This window comes from Cheilinus undulatus, linkage group 11 (genome assembly GCF_018320785.1).
Source record: "Cheilinus undulatus linkage group 11, ASM1832078v1, whole genome shotgun sequence".
Lineage (NCBI taxonomy): Eukaryota > Metazoa > Chordata > Actinopteri > Labriformes > Labridae > Cheilinus > Cheilinus undulatus.
In genome coordinates, this window is record NC_054875.1 from 18,740,014 (window position 1) to 18,762,628 (window position 22,615).

The 22,615-nt window shown below is 36.6% G+C and overlaps 1 protein-coding gene across 1 annotated transcript in view; it reads right to left on the reverse strand.

Annotated features, from left to right (window-relative positions):
• tp73 (tumor protein p73) overlaps positions 1 to 22,615 on the reverse strand; it is a 30,626-nt gene that overhangs the window by 1,471 nt on the left and 6,540 nt on the right. Inside the window, exons 4-11 of the mRNA XM_041799355.1 lie at positions 4,578 to 4,764; positions 4,255 to 4,370; positions 3,079 to 3,188; positions 2,483 to 2,625; positions 2,260 to 2,348; positions 1,880 to 2,007; positions 767 to 921; positions 457 to 589 (exon numbers count right to left, since the gene is read on the reverse strand). Coding sequence (XP_041655289.1) covers positions 457 to 589; positions 767 to 921; positions 1,880 to 2,007; positions 2,260 to 2,348; positions 2,483 to 2,625; positions 3,079 to 3,188; positions 4,255 to 4,370; positions 4,578 to 4,764 — 1,061 coding nt within the window. The remainder of the gene's footprint in view (positions 1 to 456; positions 590 to 766; positions 922 to 1,879; positions 2,008 to 2,259; positions 2,349 to 2,482; positions 2,626 to 3,078; positions 3,189 to 4,254; positions 4,371 to 4,577; positions 4,765 to 22,615) is intronic.

Here is a 22,615-nt window from a genome sequence, read left to right on the forward strand (position 1 = left end):
ATCTCTTCAGCCTTTGCACTACGAGCAGTGTAAATAGACAGGATTAATGTGCCGATTTTGAAACCTGTTCAACACATGTGATAGAAACTTTTGGCAAAAAGTAGGAGCCAAGCTTGGTAAGAAAACCAGTTGTGTTGTAAATCAGGTGTCTATTTTCAGTTAGCTTGTGTCTTTACATAATTCTCAATTATAAAGTGGACTTTCGTTCTCCCACTGATGTGAGGAGATGTATAGCCTTTACAAAGCAGACATCATCCTATCAAACTGTTTATGTCGCACTACACACATTATCTGCAAAGAAAACAAAACATTATTCAAATTCAAATGAACATGTCTAAACACGGTTGTTTCAGTATCAACATAGCACCCATTCAAATGCATCCTGAAAAGTGCATTTGATTGTCTGCTCACACTGTACATAAGGACAAGTAAGAGTGTCACTGGAGGGTGAGGTACCTGACAAGGCCAGGGTCAGGGTTATATGGAGGGGGTGGGCTGTTGTGGGAGGCAGAAACTACAGTCTGACTGCTGTGGCCACCGTTCAGGTCACCGTTGGCCTGCATATGATGGCTGTTGAGTATGTTTGAACCTGTGAGAACAATATGAGTGATTAATGAAATAAGAGAAGTAATGACAGCACAGAGACCTTACTCTGTACCTCAGGTGACGCTTAGATATCTGTCCAAAATACATTATAGCACATTGGCTTGAAACAGTTGTATGGGTACTTCTAATTTGATTTAAAACACACACATGCAATACTTACCCATATGAGCTATTGAGGTAGGGGCAGTAGGGTGTTGTTGGGGCTGCTGCCCCACCAGCTGGTTGACTGTAGGCTGTTTGCTGAAGCCTCCGTGGGCATGGAGCTTGTTCATGTTGGACAGTGGCGAGAAAGAGGATGGGGATGCTATATGACTCCTGGAGAGAAAAGGAAGATGTGGCTTAGGTTGGATGTATTTCAGTTCTTTTTGTTTGTTTTTAAGACAGACAAAAGTTCATTAAAGCCAAAAAGTATTTAATACATTGTGATTTTTTTTTTACTGTACTTAAACTACAATTTCTAAACCAAACCAGTATTACATAACTTAACAAAAGTAGAGGCAAGTGAATGGTCTTTCTTTTTGTGAATTTCATTACAACCCTGATTAGTTCCAATTGGTAGGTGTGATTTTTAGAATTAGGGTAAATCATAATTCATCACTGATTATTAGTGTTGTCAGTCTGTTGAAAAAATTAATCTAATCGATTACAGGCTTTATAATTAATGAATTGCAATATATCACCTATGTTGATAGTTTGAGAAAGACTGCATTACTGGTATATTTAATAATATAATTAAAACAATCAGAAAGGACGTGTCTGAATGCCATTAAAACTCCTTGTTAGCTTTTGAAACAGAGGTGGAGACAGAGGGCAGATTGTCTTATTACCAGTCAGTCTAGGATGGTGTTATTCTATAGAATGAAAATTTTATCCATAAAATTATAAATATTAAAAGCAAACACAGTTTTTACATGTGTTCCAATCAAAGTTACAAAGCTACTTTAGCTGGTTGTACAATTCCATCATAATGCGATTAATGAGCACATTTTAGTTGCATTTTCAACCCCTAAGTCAAAATAATTAAAAATTCTGCTAGCACTAATTATTATATTTAGATATGTTTGTTAGAAAATGTTTTTTCTATTTTTTTGTTTAGATTTTTTATTTTTTGTTTTATGTTTGTATCCTCAGTTTTGTATTAGGTTTGATTTTTTTATGATCATAATTGTTTCTATACAAATTGTAATCATGCATTTGATGCCTAATTTAATTCTAAGTCTATTATTATTATTATTTGTTGCAGTTGTGCATTTGTTTTTTTGCAGGGACTCACGGTCTCTGCAGTAGCTGCTGCTGCGCTTGTTGTCTGTAGGAGTCCACCAGTTGCTGTGGCACCAGCTCAACCAACTCCAAACTGTCTTTGATCTTCATCAGAAGCTCAAAGTTCTCTCGGCCCCGAACCTGCACACAAACACAGTAAATACCTTAAATACCCAATACCTTAGACAAGGTGAGGGTCTGTGGAACAAATGGTACATTTGTTTTTCATGTTTGTAATAAAGTTGATATAAAATCATCATCCCATTTTGCTGAAGAAATGCAATATATGATAAAAAAATAATAAAGTAATAAAATTTTGAATAAAATCTTAATAAAGATTTTTTAACAGTCTATATTTTATTGCAATATCATTATTTTCAGAAAGGTTCTTACAGGAATATAGTAAATCTCCTCTTCTCCATGCCGCCTCTTCCTCATGTTAATATTAGGACTGGGGATGTTCGATGGACTCTGTTTGAAGTCTGCAGACAAAATTGAAAAATTCTTAATGATAATCATTATATCTCAGTCCATAAAAAGAGCATAACTGGTACTGGAATATATGAAAAGTTAATGATCTTAGACAGAATTCATATCAAACATAGGTAAAACTCACTGCGCTTGTTTGCACTGCCATTTTTGGCCACACTCTCATTCAGGGCCTGTTGTTCTCTGAAGTGGTCCTCATCTGCTTTACGGTCTCGGCCAGGACATGCACATATCCGACCTTCAAATGACCTTCTGCCTAATACTTGACCACTAAGGAGATGATAGGGTATACAGAGTAAATATTTTAAATTAAGCGAAAATTGAGATAAAAATTTAAGTTCTATAAAATTCTAGATTAAGTCCAACAACATCTAAACTGAAATCCTTGAATAAAACTTGTTGAATAAATGCAAATAATTGTAACACCACAAAAAATAGCTTAAATCTGTATGCTTACATGTGCATTACCATTGAAATGATGAAAAATATAAGATAAAGAAGTGGTGTATATGATGTAATTTCTGCCCTTAATTGATCTGGTCGGTAAATTTGCTGCATATGTATTTCTATTCTATGAAATGTGGAACATTTTGTTAATCTCAAACCCAAATACAAAAAGAATTCAATTAAAGCTACAGAGATAAACAAATCTGCTATTTAATTATTATATTTAAAACGGACCCTGATGTGAATTGTTAAATAAAATCTGTATTGTCGACTTACTCCCTTGTTTCCAAAGTGATGATAATAAGGATGGGTCTCCTGTTCATGCCGCCCACACAGCTGCTGTTACACATGAAATTATATAGGATGGTGGTAAACTCTGTCCCAACCTGCAACACATTTAACTGGTAAGTATTTGCCAAAGACTTTGAGATTTAGTCTATCAACTACTGAATAAATCTCTAATTTTTTTATTCTGTGCTTGTGAACATCTCACCACTAGATGGCAGTGTTGTTCTCCATCTAGGTATAGCCATTATTCTTTTTCATTTAGCACCTCATGAACAATCACAGACATGATGATTTCTCGCTCTTGTGCTTGCCCAGACATGTCTGATGTCCTTAATGTATAGATGGAGACACCTAACTAAAACTGACTGTTTCTGTGGTATGAACTTGACCAACACCATTTTTAGCTAAAGTATTTAGGCTGAATATCAGGGTCAGCTCTCACACATTCATATGTATTTGCATACTCTTTTCAAAACTGTTTTGAAGAGGAATAACTGGAGATCAGGGGAATTAACTACCCATCATTTCATTTCACTTAAAGGGTGAACTTCTCCATGTTATCTAGGACCACTGTCTGATGTGAAAGCAAAGCATTAAAGTAAGGCCTGATCAACTCCTTTTACAAAAAGAGCATAAATGGACAAAGTAAAGGGCAAAAGGGCACCAGAATCATCTTTCTTTTATCAGACATACTGCACAAAGACTTTCATTAATGTTCCCTTTTTATATTAGAAAATAAGAATATTGTTACATTAATAAACACAGAGTTAAAGTAAAAAAAGGAAGCCATTTATATTTTTTGTATTCACATTCTCTAATTAAATAACCTAAAGTAATTTATTTTGAATAAAATATGCATTCTATGCCTAACAATACACAAAAATAATGAATGGGCTAAAAATGATCTACATATTTAACGATGTAGGATGAAACAATTTGGTTTTAGGAATGTGGGTATGCATTAAGTTTGAGGTAGTGCCTCAGGTACTGGGAAAATATAAATTATTTTGGAAGTTTTTCTTTGACAAATTTGATACAGGGTAGAGGTAAAAGAGTTGGAGTTGACCAAGGAGCCAATAACTGAGTAAGTTACACTTAATATACCTAAAAACAGCAGAATTCATCAAGTGCATTTTTACATACAGTTGTGACTGAACCACCAACCTGTGGAGCCTCATAGGGCACAAAGACACTTTGACGTCCTGTGACAGGATCATCCACGTACTGACAGAGGTTATTTCCCTCCACTCGGATCAAGTGACTGGCTGGGGCTACTTGACCTTTGGAAAGGACAATGGAAGACTGATGAGAGCACAGTTTACTTATTTAAGTCATCACACATACAATACACCAGAGTGTGTGTTTTGTTAGAAAAAAGTTTGGACCAAATGAGCTCATTATCAGTGATTTATTTGGTATATTTCTAGCAAAATAAAAAATCAAGGTAAATTCCATTATGCTCAAAATGTTTGGCTCAATGTGCATACCATCGTTGAATTCTCGTCCTAATTCATGGTTGGGACAGCGTTTGACAACTTCTGTGACATGCTCCGCCTTTTTGTAGACAGGCATGGCTCTGATGATACTGCCATGGGGAGGAGAAGAGGAGAGCTTGATCTGGATTGGACAAGTCTTTGCAATCTGACAGTAGAGCTTCTTCAGCAAGGGGGAATACTGGAACACACAGTGGACAAGATAGACATGAATTAGTGATCCCCATAGAAAAGCTTAACAGAGAATATTTGAGGAATAGGAAAATTTAAAGTGAAAATACATTTGATTTGAGCTAAAAGGCTATCTATCTGCGCATCAACCAAAACTTTTAGATAGATTTTTTAAATTTGGACAGGAACTGGCTGAAAAAGATAAAACTGTGGTGTGATTGCAGGACACTGTAATTACCACATAAGCATGGATGCAGAACAAATCTTTAGACAGAGAGATAGACAAGGACTGTTACACACATAGTTTGGGTATAGTTTAAATGAATTTTAACACTGTGTTATTAGAATGAATAAATGGTTGTAATCCAGCAGACTGGATCTGTGCCTCATAATGTCAGATGCTCCAGCTGGCAAGGAAAGATGGAAGCCCTAAAATTCATCTCAGTTTGTGTATCAGTGGACATCAAACAAAAATTGGATGTATCAAAGTGATGATAAATAAAGTCAGTTAGTTACAGTAAGATTCAACGGTAACATAGTGAGATGTGCAAAACTCTTCAGTCATGTCTCTGTTTACGTGGATTAACACAAACTAATGTAAGCATATGCACATGCATGTATGTGTATAAATGCCATGCATCCAAAGGCATGAGGACAAGGGATGGAAAAGCCTAAACATGCCCTGACACAATCATAAAATCTAAAAAATCTTCCCTGTGGAAATTAAACAGGGACCTTCCAGAAAAAAGGGGGAAAAAACTGAGAAGTCATTTATCCTGTGCAGACTTGTTTCAATACTTCAGAATATAAAACGCAACAGCAAACCATATGCACCAAAAAGAGAAAATGTTGGACAACTTGCTTCAACTGGCAACAAGGAATTGATGTTTTTTTTAACTCAAGTTAACAAGTTGCATAAAGATCCACTGGGTTGCAAGTTGTTTAATTAAGTTAAAAAACTGTCCTTTTCACTTCTCATCCATGATTTTTTGAAAACAACCAATTTAAGCTTTGCCCTGATTATATTCTCAAACATGTCCCTGCTTGTCCCTGTAAGAATTTACTTTGACACAAAAAGTGACGACATGTTCGGATTTAAGCTCTGCATCAATTTCAAACTTTAATATTTAAATCCAATCACATTGGTCACCAAATTCTTTCTTTGGCATCCTGCTTTCCCTGACAGTCTTTTTCTGAATACCACAACTCAAAAATACCTCTTTTTTCTTACCTATTTATTCTCTACTCCCTCTACCTCCCTCTACTTCTGCCTTTCAGGCTCTATCTTTCAGAACAACTAATTTCTGTATAATAACAGTGTTTGAAGATATTTAAGATCTGGTAGATATTTCAAATTTAAATGTATCTTTCATATAACTTTTTAAATTTCCTCATCCTGCCAACTGGTTGAGCTGTTATCAGACCATGAGAAAGGCCTGATAGCTGGGCAAGAGTCAGTCCCTCAGCAACAGCTGGAGATACCCTGTTGCCTTGTTGTGCACCTCTCTCTATTGCTTTTTCTCTCACACACAATGCCATGAGCACTCCCTTGAGGGCAACAGAAATACCTGTGCAGAGTTGGACCTTTTCTCACCTACTTTTCCTTGACAAGTCTCAACAGTCAATCTATATCATGAATAAATTACTTCTCTCTGAGCTCTATCAACGGATGAACTCACTTTAAAAAATCTGGTGACTTTGTCTGCAATGATTCTATCAAAAACTGATCAGAAGGTTTTCTTTTGCTTTGCTGGCATGTTTAAAGCAGGAGAAGAAAAGTGTTTAGTCTTTCAACATTTTAAAGGAAGAGTATAGAAAATGTAATTCAGTGTTCTACAGAGGTACAAATCATTACCGAGTTTGTAAATCCTGCCAAGGTGATGGTTTTCTGCATTAGTTTTAAAAAGCAAGCAGACTGACTTGACATTTTGGTATGTACAGTATATTCCCACATCAAGGTGATACTGATCTTACTTGCAATTTCAAGATGTAAATACATGATAAATGTAAAAAATTATGGTTTTGATTTCATTTTCAAACAATAAAATTGCAGTTTCCACCCCCCACATTACCAGTTGTTAAGAGTGCGTAAGAGGAAACACTGATAAAACGTCCAGTCAGATCTACTTTCAAAAAAATCTAGGCAACTTTCTGCATAGATATTTTTTTTCAATGTAGATTAGCAAGATTATTCTTTGTGTAACCATTTCATTTATTTTTGTACACAAGTAGCATTAACTTTTTCAGTGGATCAAACAAATCTTTGGTCAAATCACTGATTTTTCTTTTCCTTTGTGTAATTTTAGACAAATGCGACTTTTAAAATTAACTTAGTTTTACTGTGTAGATTAAATTAGACTAGACTTTGTTTTTGATTGTTTTTGTACCCTTTTCACTGAAGGAATTAATTAGATGCATCTTTTACTAAACTGATAAAAGATGCTTCCAATTGCACTTTCTAAATATTAATGTAGATGTTTCAACATGTGACGTTAATGTTTAAAGGTAAGCCTGACATAGTCAGTCAAACTTCAGAAAGTGCTCACTTCACTCGTGGTGCAAATGTATTGAACATCAAAAACAACAATAATACATCAGAAACATGAACAAAGGAATCCAAGCTGTGATTTCTGCACAACAGGCAACATCTAAACTCACCTTTACACTTTTAAACAAATCTAAACACAAATGATCACTCGGCCCAAGGGCATCATGGAAAAACCCTGCCAACATATCCACAGATTTGAAATCCACCAATCTTATCTATCACTGCCATGTCCATAATCACCAGTTCAGCCTTTCCTGATCGTTTGACAAGTTCTTTATCCCTAATTTGTAAATATACACAATGTACCACAGGGTGAATTGATAGTTCGTAGGTAATTTAGTATTTTGTGTTTTGAAATACAGAATGGAACTGAGTAAAGATAACAAGATCAGGTTTTGTTATGTGGATAAAGTTAGGAAGATTGGCTTATATTATTTAAATTGTTGATTTTGTTGATATCACAGATTAAGTTAATTTCACTTTTCCTCAGATTTACTTTTCTCAGTGAACAGGACTTTATCCACAGGTTACAAAGAATGGAGAAAAAAAGACACAAAGTCATTTACTTGTACATTTTTTTCTTACTGACCAGCACTTATCTGAATATACAGTTAGCACATGGATACAGCTTTTTAAAAACCATATGACACAACCTAATTTTCCAAAAACCTCTTTCAATTTTAAACTTAAACTAAACTGAATAAGTATGATCCAGAATCCAAATTTCTAAGTATGTCAATAAGTTCCATTAGTGAATTGCTATCATTGTTTTTGAAATTTCAGCATGCATTAAAAGCCATCAAGTTATAAATCATGCATTTGTTAGTCTTCAGGGCTGCAGATGCGATGAGCGATGTCTCATCTTGTTTGCCACGCAGAAAAGTGTGCATGGAAAATGTCTTAAAGGCTCGCACACAAAGAAACACACCAATGAGTTCAGCTCCACAATATGAAAAGGGATGAGTAATGCCATCTGGTACCGACATGGTACCAGCACCAACACATCCGATACCTACTGTACCAAATTACAACATAGATATTGATCCTTCATTTTGATATCCTCCCACCCAAGGTTTTATAGTTAACAAAAAATAACTAAATAACTAAAACCAAATTGTGAAATCATTTTAGTTAACTGAAAGAAAAATGTATCCAAAAAAACTAAAACTAACACTACAACTAAACTAAAAAACTAAACCAAAACAAAGCATTCTGGCAAAATAAATACTACACTAAACAAACAAACCAGCAGTGAAAACTAATTAAAACTAAACTGAAATTGAGCACAGAAACTGAAAACGAAATAAAAATAGAAACTCATGAAAAACTATTTTACCCTTGCTGCCACCCCAAATGAAAGGCAAGAAATATGTTGCAGATTTTTCTATGTAAACTTACTTTATTTCAACCAGAGGTGGGTAGTAACTTCTGAGAGTAGCTTTTGAACAGAGTACTTTTTAATCCTATTCCGTTACATTTAGGATTAAAAACAATACTTCTACTCCATTACAATGGGCATGCACTGATTGCTACTTTTACTTGTCTATAATTTATTTTCTGTAGTTATTTTTTTACACTCAGTTGAGCTCTCACAACAGTATGAGGTAAAATCCTCAGCACCACAGAGTAAACGGAGGAGTGACCCCTCCCCCTTAACTATCAACAGTTGGAATGGGCATGCACTGGTCGCTACTTTTACTGGTCTATAATTTATTTTCATTAATTACTTTCTACACTCAGTTGAGCTCTCACAGCAGCGTGAGGTACAATCCTCAGCACCGAGGAGTGACCCCTCCCCCTTAACTATCAACAGTTGGAGATAATGGCCGAAGATGTAATACCTGCGTCTCCTTCGGATGAGCATGTTTATCCGTGGCCCGACATCAAGACTCTTAGCCTTTCAAACAATGAGGAATACAGCCACGTGATGCACTGCCTACTCTGTCTACCTAAAACGGTGGAAATCCCAAGCTTCAAAAATAACATGTCAAATCTAAGAAAGCACCTTATGGTAAGAAAGCTAAATAAGCTAATGACTGCACTGCTAGTTTGCGAAACGTACAAGTTCAAATCTCTGTTTTAACTTGCAGACTGCAAAGACAGTTGTGTTAGTGATAAATGATGTCACGTGTCCAACCACCTATGCAACTGTGCCAAAAATTTGATTTTACACATTATTATTTAACGTTATGTCGTAGGTGATACTAGGTGGTCCACTGTTCCACAGCCAGGACAAAAACCACATTGCTCCTCCTGAATCTGAGGATCGACTATCCGACGGACCCTCCTCTCCAGGACCCCCTAAATAGACCTTACCAGGGAGGCTGAGGAGTGTGATCCCTCTATAGTTGGAACACACCCTCCGGTCCCTCTTCTTAGAGAGGGGAACCACCACCCCAGTCTGCCAGTCCAGGGGCACTGTCCCTGATGTCCACGTGATGTTGCAAAGGCATGTCAGCCAAGACAGCCCTACAAAATCCAGAGTCTTGAGGAACTCAGGGCGGATCTCACCAGGTGCAACTCCAAAGTGGAAAAGACTCCAACCCCTCTCAAGAGGACTGGTTCCAGAGTCCAAGCTGTGCATCGAGGTGAGACCAACTATATCTAGCTGGTACCGCTCAACCTCACGCACAAGCTCAGGCTCCTTCCCCACCAGAGAGGTGACATTCCATGTCCCCAGGGCCAGCCTCTGCAGCCAAGGATCGGACCGCCAAGGTCCCGGCCCTCCCCGCCGCCCAGCTCACACCGCACTTGACCTCTATGGCTCCTCCTATGGGTGGTGAGTCCATGGGAGGGGGGACCCATGTTGCCTCTTCGGGCTGTGCTCGGCTAGGCCCCATGGGTGCAGGCCCAGCCACCAGGTGCTCGCCATCGAGCCCCACTCCCTTATTCATTATACCTAACATGGTTAAAACGTGGTGCTAGTGGGCTAAAGTTTTCTTTGGTTTGATAAGTTTCAGTTTGGCTTGCCAAATTTGTTGAGTGATAATTGGGATAAAAAATTCATAAATTGGAGCTTAAAAGTAAAAAATAAATAAAAAAGGGCAAAAAGCCAGAAATGAGGCCAGATCATAAGATTAATTTCATAAATATGAGCCAAAAATCATTCACACATGATAAAATGAATATAATGTGATTAAAAAGGAGAACTGCAAGGTACAAATTAATGTATGTGAGATTAAAATCACCAAGTAGCAATAAGATAACCATTATGAGAGAAAGAGTCTTTTTTTGTAAGTATATTGAAATTTTTCATCCCATAATTGTGATTAACATACATAATTTGACTGCTGCTTTATGTATTAAGTTCAATATTTCTTTTACTTTTGGCAAGTTATGCTACTTTATTTAGGACAATGTACAGTTTACATTACTACCACTGAATAATATGTCACAATGTAATACGTTTTAATAAATTGCACAAAATGAAGTTACTCATGAAGTTACTCACTACTTGAGCAGTCTTTTAATAAGGTACTTATTTACTCTTACTCAAATACTTATTTTTATGAGTACTTTTACTTCTACTTGAGTAATTATTATTGTTAAATAACATTACTTTACTTTACATTACTTGAGCACTGTAACTGTGTACCCACCACTGATTTCAACTGAGCATGAACGTCTTTACATTGTTTTGCTCTCTGGAGTAATGTTTCTGATTCTGCTTTCATTTTCCAGTAATCACTTTTACTGACACATTTACTTTATTGTTTGTCTCTGATGCAATGCCAGTATATGAATTTTGCTTGAGCCTCTTACACTGGTTTCCTTTTCCTTATGCAATGCACTGGCATCTTTTAAAGATATTTCTGCAAACCATTTACAATGCCCAGACAACCGAGGACATCTGATGACAACACGTAGTAATGGATAAACTAGGATTTTTTTCTGCATGAACAGAAGGATGAAGGGATGGAGAGGAAGAAGAAAAATATCAAGAAGGAACAAATGTGATAAAAAATTTTGATTTGACAGTGATCTGGAGAAAACTTCAAGGTGAGTAAAAAAGAAGAAATTAAGAAAGGGACTGAGAAGGTGAAAACCTGAAGCTTCTGAGTAAATAAATGATGATTTTGGTCAAGATACATACAAAAAATCTTTTCAGTACAGGATGGTCACAATAAAGATTTCTAGGGTTTTATGATAAAACGACAGCATAAACAGATGCAACGCTCTTGCATATGTCAGGCTGGAAGTAGTGCTATCAAAATTTTCAATTAATTTCAGTTAATCACAGGGGTGAAAAATGTGATTAGTAATGTATGCTGAATAGTTGTACTCTGATGCCATCACACAACCGGCTTAATGAGCTTAGTAACTTTAATTGGAACACGTAAAAATTCTCTCTGGTCCTTGTTCCTTAATTTTATGGATAAAATCAATATTTAACAGATTAACAACATCCTCGACAGACTGTTAATTGGACAATCTGTCTTCTATCTCCACTTTTCCAATTGTTTTGTCACTATTATCATTAAAACTAAAAGCAACACACTCTCAAATTTTAATTACAAGTGTGATTAATTGTGATTGATTGGTTTGAAAGCCTACAATTAATTGGATTCATTTGTTTTTAACGACTACTTGACAAGATACTTTTTGAATAATGTGTTTTTATGATTCTGTTTCTACACTATTTAAATACTTTGACAAAAAAGGAAGGTTAATACTACTGGAGAGTAGGCAAGAAATTTTTTTTTAGGAAGACAACAAAATAAGCAAATAAACAAACCTCAAGCTATTTAGTGACAAATCAGTGGTGATATCCTAATATTTTTCTACCCTTTAACGGCAGAACACTTTCATTATCGCAGTTGCACAACAACTTTAAAAAAACATTGTGTTCTTTTAATGACCTTTCAGTTGCATTAGAATTTGAATTTAATATTTAAAAGTGAAATGGAATTAAATAATTATTTATTTTTAATCCCTTTGATAGAGCCATTGATTTAGTTTTCAGTCTATCCATTCCACCATCCCTCCCTGTCTCTACACAGTGGACCAGTGTAGGCAGGTCCTGACAGGCTCCAACAGACACAGTGATAATTGCCAGACAGTCAACCATATACACAAGCAGCAGCTTGCCTGCATAAAACTAGCCAAATATCCAATATGTTTACGCACACAGAGTGCTATCTATCTATCTATCTATCTATCTATCTATCTATCTATCTATCTATCTATCTATCTATCTATCTATCTATCTATCTATCCATCTATCTATCTATTAGGGCTGGGAATCACTAGTGGCCCCACGATATGATATTATCACAATACTTGGGTCACGATTCGATGTTATTGTGATTTTAAACATTTTGCAACGCAGTGAGTATTGGGATACCATATATTGCGATTGTGATCTATATTATTTTTTCAGCCATTTAGCTGTTTAGCATTAGTCTTGCCCTCATGTTCGTTGCATTTCCGTCACCTCTGTCGACCTCACTGGACAAACAACTCCCATCTATCTATCTATCTATCTATCTATCTATCTATCTATCTATCTATCTATCTATCTATGCCAAACACTTATGACCCTGTATTGAAAAAAGAAAAGAGAAGAAAGGAAAAGTAATTTGGGGTTGAGAAATTTGTGTTTATAATTTATAACTCATTCACCATACTCTGTAGGAATAAGTCATATTTGTGGCTTAGTCAAAATAATCTCCACATTATGGTTAGCAATTTTACGATTAAAATTGCACTGGAGCAAAGTCATTCTTGAACTGACAGTATCCCTGTCCAGATCAGTGATCAAACTTGTATTTGATCAGAATCACATGTAGTAAAACAACTTTCTTTTTTTCTTTTCTGTTGTCTCTGATGAAACAGAATCTAAGGGCCATGTGTATGAAAAAAAAAAACACTTTTATTGGGTATATTTTTTTTCACTAGCTCTCATCCTTGGCAGGAAGGTCATAAGTGATGTGGCTGTGGATGATGCATTGGGAAAGAAAGGGTATGATGCATTGTGTAGGGCGTGTTGAGACCTGCCTCCTAACGGAGAGATGCTAATAGCTGGGAAGAGCAGCTTCTGACAAGCCGCCTTGCAGTGCATGCTCAAGCCTGCATCCATCGCAACCCCCCCTCACAACACACACTGTACACACAGACACACATATATAAACTAAAATCCAAGTGTTTGAAAAGATGTCTTACATTTTACCGAGGCTGAGGTATTATATCTCATCTCTAGCAGTGACACATGTCTGTGTCCAAGCCAAGGAGTCATCTTCAACAACAAAGATGGCAGCAGAGTTTAAGACAGATTTTCACTAATGCTCGATGTCTTAATGAACGAGACAGGAGGAGGACTGGAGGATTATTGTACAAGCTTAACATGAGCTTTAACGGATCGACTGTATGTTGAAACATGATGATTATGTCTTCTATTCTCATCTGTGGGTTTTGGTCTTTTCTTGTCTTCTTAACCATTTATCCTGATTTTCAGCTTCTAGACGATGAAGCAAATTTTCTTGGAAGCCACTTGTATGAGGTCAGCATTTTTTTTTTTTTCAATTCAACAGTCGACAACTTTTGAGAATGGGATTTTACAAGAAAGACTTCACTGGAAAGGTAGCTACCTTTCTCATAATCTCCCAAAGCATTGCATGCCAGCCACTCTAAGTGGGAGGCAGAGAGGGGTGTGGATGGGGGACGGTAAGGAAACTGAACGGGGCCTGAGTCAATATGCCCCTATGGCATTCGGCATTCCCCACCGCCTGAGGCATAGAGAAATCTGCAAGAAACCCAGCGACTGCTAACTCCTTCATTCTTACAAGATGACTCAATCCAGTCCGCACAGCCTTCTTTTTAAATGTTCAAACAATGCACTGTTTGTAAGAAGTGGACAAAGATGCTGTGACATGAACCTAGTATTATTTCATTGCCATTTTTGATGTCTAAAGCTCAGCTTTGTGAACTTTACCATCTTAGTTGTTGCTATGAGTCTACAGTGACCATAATAAGATGATAGGGTAAGTCTGAAGAGAAGCAACAGGTTGGTAATTGCCAAGTAGGGGAGACTGGGGACAGTTGCAACACTTTTGACATTACTGTCAGTTACTCAGAGACTATTTGTTCTAGGCACACCAGATCTTTACATATTGAACTTATATGTGTCTGCTAATTACCCATATCATATAAAGATGGCTACATTTGACATATCAATCACAATATTTATTTGAATAGAGGAATTCAGATGTAACAATTGACCCCAAACCTGGGGACAGTTGCAACACAGATCAGGGACGGTTGCAACATATTAAAAAAACATTAAATTTCACAAATTAACTTCTGCCTTTTGTCTCAATAAGCACAGTATTCCTACAATATTAGAGTATAATATATTTAATAAGTGTTGTTTTGTGTCAAACATAAGCCTACCTTGAGTCAATGTGCAGATGTTACCAGAGCTATAAAAACTCATTTCAGAGTGGGACAAATAGAATGGAATAATTTGCAATACAAAAAACATTTATTGAACATGTTTTTAGTGAACAAAATTCAAATTGTTTTAAACTCCAGTGAATATGAACTTTGATTTTAAGTTTAAGTTAATTTCTAAGTTTTGTTAAAGGCACACAAATAATTACAAAATAAGAGAGCAACACTTGCCTCTTCCTAACAATTCTGCTGGCTCATGAACAATTTCACCAGCTTCTGAACAATTCTGCAGATTCCAGAACAATTCTGCTGGCTCCCAGAAAGAATCAACAAGAATGGGAATTCTCATTGTCTTATAATATGATTGCTTGTTCTGTTCATCATGAGCAATGCAATATATTAATTGTGCCTATTTTGAACTAAAAATCTTCAAAAATTCTGTTGTGTGTCTGTTTTGATATGACTAGCCCATAATTAGAGGACAGTTGCAACAGTTGCAACCGCCCCCATGGTATCAGTCATGACAAAACATCATGTGCTAGCTAGCCACATTGACACTGACACATGCTAACCATGTCACTGAATAGTCAACAGAACAATGACTCAACTAGGTAAGTTTGGATTAATTCATTCAAAAGATCAGGACAGTATGACAAAAATACAGCTCATGAAAAAAAGCTACTTTCATACCCCCAAAACAACTTTATCTTGATACAAGCGGAACCAGTATGGAGCTATTATTGTTGCAAAAGTATTTGCGAATGATTACAAAGATCTGTGCACAAGTCCACAAATGCGTGTACAGATCTGCAAATGAATGCACGAATCCACAAATGTGGATCACTAAGTCCAGGCTTTGAATGTTGCAATGTCTTGAAAATTTATTACTTATTACCTGTTTGTTTTTTGCTGTAACTCTTATGCACTGATCATGAATTTAATCACTCAGGCCAGGAAATATAGGCATTGTTTGTTATGCTGGATGCTTTCAGTGAATCAGCATCCAGCCAGAATCCGCGCATGCACAGGCCGGAGTAGATGACAGGTAGAGGGAGTCTTCACCTGTGGACAAAGAGTCAGTCATCGTCGTTTGTACTGCAGGTGCAGGATCAGCACCACATTGGGCAGAGCCAGGTGACTCTGAGGTCTCTAATTTCAGAGTTTTTCTGGTAGCCACAGCACAACTTTAGCTATTGATTACGGGTTTTTTTATGTTGGGATTCCTTTGCTCACAGGACTGCAGAGCGATTTTCTATTTTAAGGGCAGATGAACGAACTATTGGCATGATGTCAGAGCAAATACCCAAAATATTTAAACGACTGTTTAGTGCGAACTGTAATTCACTAAAATGAATATTTCGTTAGGCCGGTCGATTTGATCACACAATGAAGCAAATTTTCAAGTCCTATATATTTCCTGGCCAGAGTGATTAAATTCATGATCAGTGCATAAGAGTTACCAGCAAAAAACAAACAAGTAATAAGAAATACATTTTCAGGATATTGCAAGATTCGAAGCCTGGACTTCGTGATTGAGGGACCGCGATACTGCCACTCGGCCACTTCATTAAGACATTTATGGACAGTGTCATAATGTGACTCAAATGTCAACACTGGTCGGTGCCATTTAGCATATCCACGCAATCTTTCCCTTCCCCTGTTATTTATATAAATATAAATGCTACAGACCACTCCATTGATCTTACTGCTAACATCACCCGGCTCATACGGCATCATAATGGGGATTTCTGTTAAATACAACACAATGAACCCCTGTCTTGTACAGATGGCAATTCAACCACCGCTGTGATACAATTTTGGAGATAAGGAAGTCATTATTTTCTTCACTCTTTCAATGACAATATGAATAATAACAATAATACTATAATATGATAACATTTCTCCTTTCACACTGACGTTATATAGAGCCGTTACTAAGTCTTAACTGCTGCCTCCTGTGTGATGCCTATGTGATGAGAAAGGCAGCCTTGCCTGTGAGCCTTTGCTTAGGGCAACAGACCCAGCCTTTATGCTTAAAGAACTAAGAACATGCTTACAGATCTGAGTACAAATCGTGCGCGGTACAAGTGTTGCAAAAGTCACGTGTGTATGACAGCCAATTGAGAGGCAGATTCTGAACCAAAATGAACTAAGTCCACAATTACAAATTGGTCTACATATTTGCAGTGCACGCATTTGTGGATCTTTGTACAAATTTGCAAAACTTTGCACACATTTGTAGATCTTTACATGCATTTGCAGATCTGTACATGCATTTGCAGATCTTAACATGCATTCGCAGATCTGTACACGCATTTGTGGATTTGTGCATGCATTTACAGATCTGTACATGCATTTGTGGATTTGTGCAGAGATTTTTGTATGCATTTGCAAATACTTTTGCAACAATAATAGCTCCATAGACCAGATGCTCAATATAGCCTCTCTCTTCTTGGTGGGCAGAGGGCCTAACTGAGCATATGCAGTGTGTCATCACTCTAGCATGTTTCTGATTGGAGAAATAAGGCTTGTTGCAACCGTCCTTTGTTGCAACTGTCCCCAGTCTCCCCTAATTCAATTAATATGAGCTGAATAACTCAAAGGTCGGATACAGCAATTTTAAAACTCTAACTTCAGCTATAGTTGCACCAGCTATATGTAAGTTCAAACGTAGTGTTTGGACACAAGTTCTTACTTATGACTGTGTTTACGCTCTACTTATATTTAAGGTGTTGCACAAACTGAAATTGTTTCAACACAGACTTAAGTCATAACTTACATATGACACCTACCTCTCATTAGGTGTAAAGTTCTAGTTTAAAAAAAAGTCAAATTAAAGTTAATTTATATCCTGCTACTGACAATTTCACCATTTGATCTCAGTGTTGTTATTTAGTATTGGCTTTGCATTTAGGGTATAGTCTTCGGTCATCACCTAAGCAAACTGTTTTGATATATTTTGCATACGCCAGATTTACTAAGATCCCAATTTGTGTGTATTAATTTGCATGCGCAATCTAGAATTTTGTGTTTGGGGTTGAACTGCAGTTTGCAGGTGATTTACTAAGAGTGACTGCATAAATGATAAGAGGTGCAAACGTGGTGGAGACATGCCTATTTAAATTAGGGTTTTACGTGTTTTATGGTTTGCAGCATGGCGAGATTGGAGAGCCGAATGCAAAAAATGAAATTCGACCCTACGGCGTTAGAGTTGTTTGGTGAATGAAGCCAATAAACACCTAAATGAGCTACATCAAAGAGGCCCTGTTTGGTCTCATTCAAAGAGTCCCAAGTGCGTGGAAACCTAACCAGGCCATCCGGCGCGAGTTTTGTCATTTCAGGTTGTAACACTTAACTTTTCTCAAGCTAGCGTTAAACACACACAAGAGGGAACTTTTAAGTAAAATAGAAAACCTTTTAAAGTAAAGAATATATCAAAATACAATGAACAACAATTCTGAATGAACACAATCAATAAAGTGCTCCAGAGACCGTAATAAAGTCAAAGCGTTTCACCACCATCAGAACGAATGCGCACGTCAGACGTAGAGTTAAATCAAAAGTAGGTCACAGCAAAAATAATGATTTGATCACAGTCTTTATAAATTCAAAATAAACTTAAAGTCCCAGTCTAACAAAAAAAGCAAACTTGTTCTTCTTCAAGCACTTTTAAGTGTCTTTTAAGTCTTTTAAGTCAGTGATGCATGCAAACTCAATATAGTCTATAATCCACAAGAAAACGAAGGAAAAACACAATAAATCCACACAGCAAAAAAACCAAAAAACCAAAATATGCGATTGATCACTAATTACTGGTTTACCAGGTAAAAAGTAACAAAAAAAGAGATGATCTCACTAAGGTCCACAGTGTAATCCCCCAGGGAAGTAATCCTTTTCCTGCTCCCTGACGCACGCTCCAGCCTCCGTGCAGAGAATCCAACCGGTACACTATTTACTGTCTTGTCATGTACGTGGGTGGCCTGGGTTTGAATCCAGCCAGTGGCCCTTTACCGCATGTCCCTCCTCACTCTCACTCCCGTTTACGTCTCTATCCACTGTCCTCCACTATGGAAAAAAGGCATGAAAAGCCCAAAAATGGATCTTTCTTTCTAAATCTTTGGGTTCAAGTATGCTTATTGGTTAAATTAAGTGAAAATGTCATATCTGTGACAATAAAATTATTTGTTTAGACCAGTGGTTCCCAACCTTTTCCAACTTAGGGCCCACTTTTAAGTCTCAAAAATTTTCACGGCCCACCTCAGACCCCATAAATACGGAGGCCATATAATGCGTTCTCAGAGCACTTTTTTTAATTGAAGATTGAACATAAAGGACTGAACTGAATACAGGAGAAACATGTTGGAAGCTCTACAGCATCTGTAACATGTTGCAACACCTTCAGTATTACAGTTTTCTCCACACAGTAACCTCTAGATAACAAAAGTTCCTATCTCTCATTTGCTTGTCACATTTCTAATACTTGAAGGAAAAACAAAACAAAATAATGAAAAGAATATTTGAACATTTTTTAATATCCTTTCAAACGTAACTGAGTTTTAACATTTAAAACACTATTTTGTATATTCAAATTTTTATATAATCACACCCTCACCCCAAAAATCATAATATTTTGGAAATGATTTGGCGGCCCACTTGCGATACCTTCGCGGCCCACAGCCCACAGGTTGGGAATCACTGGTTTAGACATTAAGCTCTACTTTTAAGATGAACCTTATATCTCTGTGGCACAATCAAACAATGACAAAACGTAAATCATAACTTAACTAGTTTCAACGTGGGGTAGTTTGGACTTTAGGCCATAACTTAAGACACAGTTTGTGCAACAGGCTGCAGGACTTCAAATTTATATTTTTGCATTGACTTAAATTAAGGATAATTAACTTCCTTCCTGGATACAGACCTGCTGTTAAAAGTTAACAGTTGAAATTCTGACAGAAAATAAGCAACTTCAGGTAGAGCAAAGATTATTGCATGAACTTAACCATGAAAAAAGAAGCTTGTTATGTAGTGAAGAGGGAATAAGGGAGCAGTAAAAAGGTAAATGTTTGAAATCACAAGATGCAGATGACTTTTGACTTTTTTTTTAGCTTTCTGTGCTAACCTGTGCAGCGTTTGGGTGTATAACTTTTAAGACCAGAAGAGAAGCTAGTGTACTTTAATCTTTAAGACGTGCAGCAGTCTGCATATTTACTGTTTTTAAGATACGTGACCTAAAACTGCAATGTTGTTTGCTACAATACATGCTGAAAGGTGGGCAGAATGAAATATTTTAGATATCAAGGCTGGCTACGCTAGTATTTGAGATAGCAAGAGCTACTATGGCAAACAAGTCAGATTATGATGTGACTGGGGATACTCTATGCAAGGTTCAGTGGATAAGGGACATGTTTGAAAAGAAGGAAGGCAAAGGAAATTATTAACACTTAAAGCTGAGGGATTGTGTTTTAGAAGGCTTTTAATTTTATGTCTCTATCTGCTGAGAAATAAAGATAATGGAAACGAAATTATTTGCAGTTTTCAGAAAACTGCTAAGAAAACAGCTACATTTCTGTGGCTGCACAGAAACTCTGAAGTGACTCAAACAAATTGTGCTGAAAGGGCTGAGCTGTAACACGGTTTAAAAATTTAAACTTTTCCTTTTTTGACTTTGACACATGATTTATTTCTTGTATCTTTTTTAATTGAATTTGACCTTTTTTTTCTTTCTAGGGAACAATGTCCAAAGGAAACCATTGACTAATTAAGCTGCTGCATATATGTGCAGCTTTTTTCATCAACTCCCTGTAAGGCAATCACTTAAAAACTACTGAATCCTACAGGTTCCAACAAGATCAAATTCAATTTTATTACATATAATAACACTTAAATGTATCCTCTGATATTTCTCCAATCCTATAATCAGGCTTATAATATAAAAACAAAGCATTACAGTAAACTCCATAAAAGCCATGAGCAATCACCCAGCCTCTCTCTCATTCTAATCCTGACTGTTTAATGGCAGCAAGGGCATGACGATAATCACAGGTTTCTTCACAATCTTTTTTCCTGCAGTATTATCATCTGTACTCATATGCCAGTCAGTAACCTTTTGTCTCTACTCAACTGGTGGATTGGGACTCATAGTTGTGTCATGGAACAACTCTTCTCGTTGTCTGTTGGTTGGTGTTGTCTGGTCATGAAAAAGACCCCAGCAACATGGAACCAAAGTGACACAGAGGAGATGATAGACGTATTTTAGGAGTGGACAGAATGAAACTCTAGGCGCCAGGGGTGACAGCAGCGTGTGTGGGATCAGAGGAAGAAGGAGTCAGAAAAAAAAAAAAAAGCAACAGGTCAAAGACCACTGCTCTAATGTCTGAAGGGGGATCTTCTTACATCACTTTTGGCTAAGTAAAGGAACCCACCATGCATGGTTACTTCCAGCAAACACAGCCACAGCAGAGGACCCCTTTCGTCGATCTCACCGTCACATTCAAAGAGTGAAAGAAGTGCAGTTTGTCTCTAGGTCCTGTTGTTTCAGAGAGGTCAACTGTGCGACAGTCAGCAGTAACACCTTTCTACCAGGAGACCTCTTATTGGGTCAGGACAAATGGCACAGCTCCTGTTTCACCTGTCTCTCACCACACAGCTTCAAAAAGTAGTTGTTGGTTTGTTAAAGTGGTTCCTTAAGTTCCTCAGCCATTTTTAATTATCTGGTAGTATTCTACTATTTCTTCTATGTCTGCTAGAGTAGCAAATAGAAGTATTGTTCTCACACTGTAATGTTAATACAGTAACAATAAATCTTAGTGGTAATCTTGTGTCTAATTTAAACATCAAATCACCATTCTGACTAATACTTTATCATCACAATGCACAAACTGGAAAAGTTTACATTAATTGTAACATGAGTTTTAAGCTAATTCACTCTTAACAAAAAACTGTTGGAAATTGAATGATACTGTAGGGGAAGTTTTTTTAACTAATGTAAAAACACAAAAAACATTTCATATCTTAATTTCAAAGAGATGACATAATCATTCATGATATTTTATACATATACAGTGCTTAACAAATTTATTAGACCACCTGTCATATTTGTCTCAGAGACCATCCAGCATCATGAAGTGCTTTAATGCAGACTCTTTCATTTTCAGTGAGCTCTCCACATTTTACCATTTTGAACAGGAATGGGGAATTTCAAACTGAATTCACCTTTTTAAACCCAAATTTGAGCCGGCTCACTGGGCTTCTCTGAGAAGTCAGAAATTAATCAAGCATAACATTCAACCACTAAAATCATTTTTCTGTTCAGGAATGCAAGTAAATAACTGTAATTTGACATATTAATCAAGAAATAATAATGTGCTTTACTATTTTTTCAGTTTTTTGTAAATCAGGAAATTTGAAAATTCATGGATAATAATAATTATATTTTAGCATTAAAAATATCATTTGGGTTAAAGAGATACTACATATTGGTGTATTAACCATTGACAGAAACATAAAAAATGATTTTGGTAATTACCAATGCTGTTAATTTAGGGCATCTGTGGCATAAACCTTACTTTGGGTGGTGGTCGAATAAATTTGTTAAGCATTGTATAAACAATTATACAGTATATGAATATATATTCAACTTTTTAATGAAACTTGTTTTTGATCAGATTAAGTGCTAAAATGGCTAAATATATAAAAACAGTCCTAAAACCAAACTTTTCTCTTGTGTATGTCCCAGTAAATCTGACTACGGGAGGTGAGTAAAAGACAAGATGAATCACCTAATGATGCACAACTTTCTCTTGAATACGACATGTCTGCACATGTGCTGGCTTGTGTGTCAGTGCGTGTGTGTGTGCATGCTACTGTGGAAGCAGTATAGTTACTCAGTCGGACAAAAAGGCGGAATGAGAGAAAAAAGAAG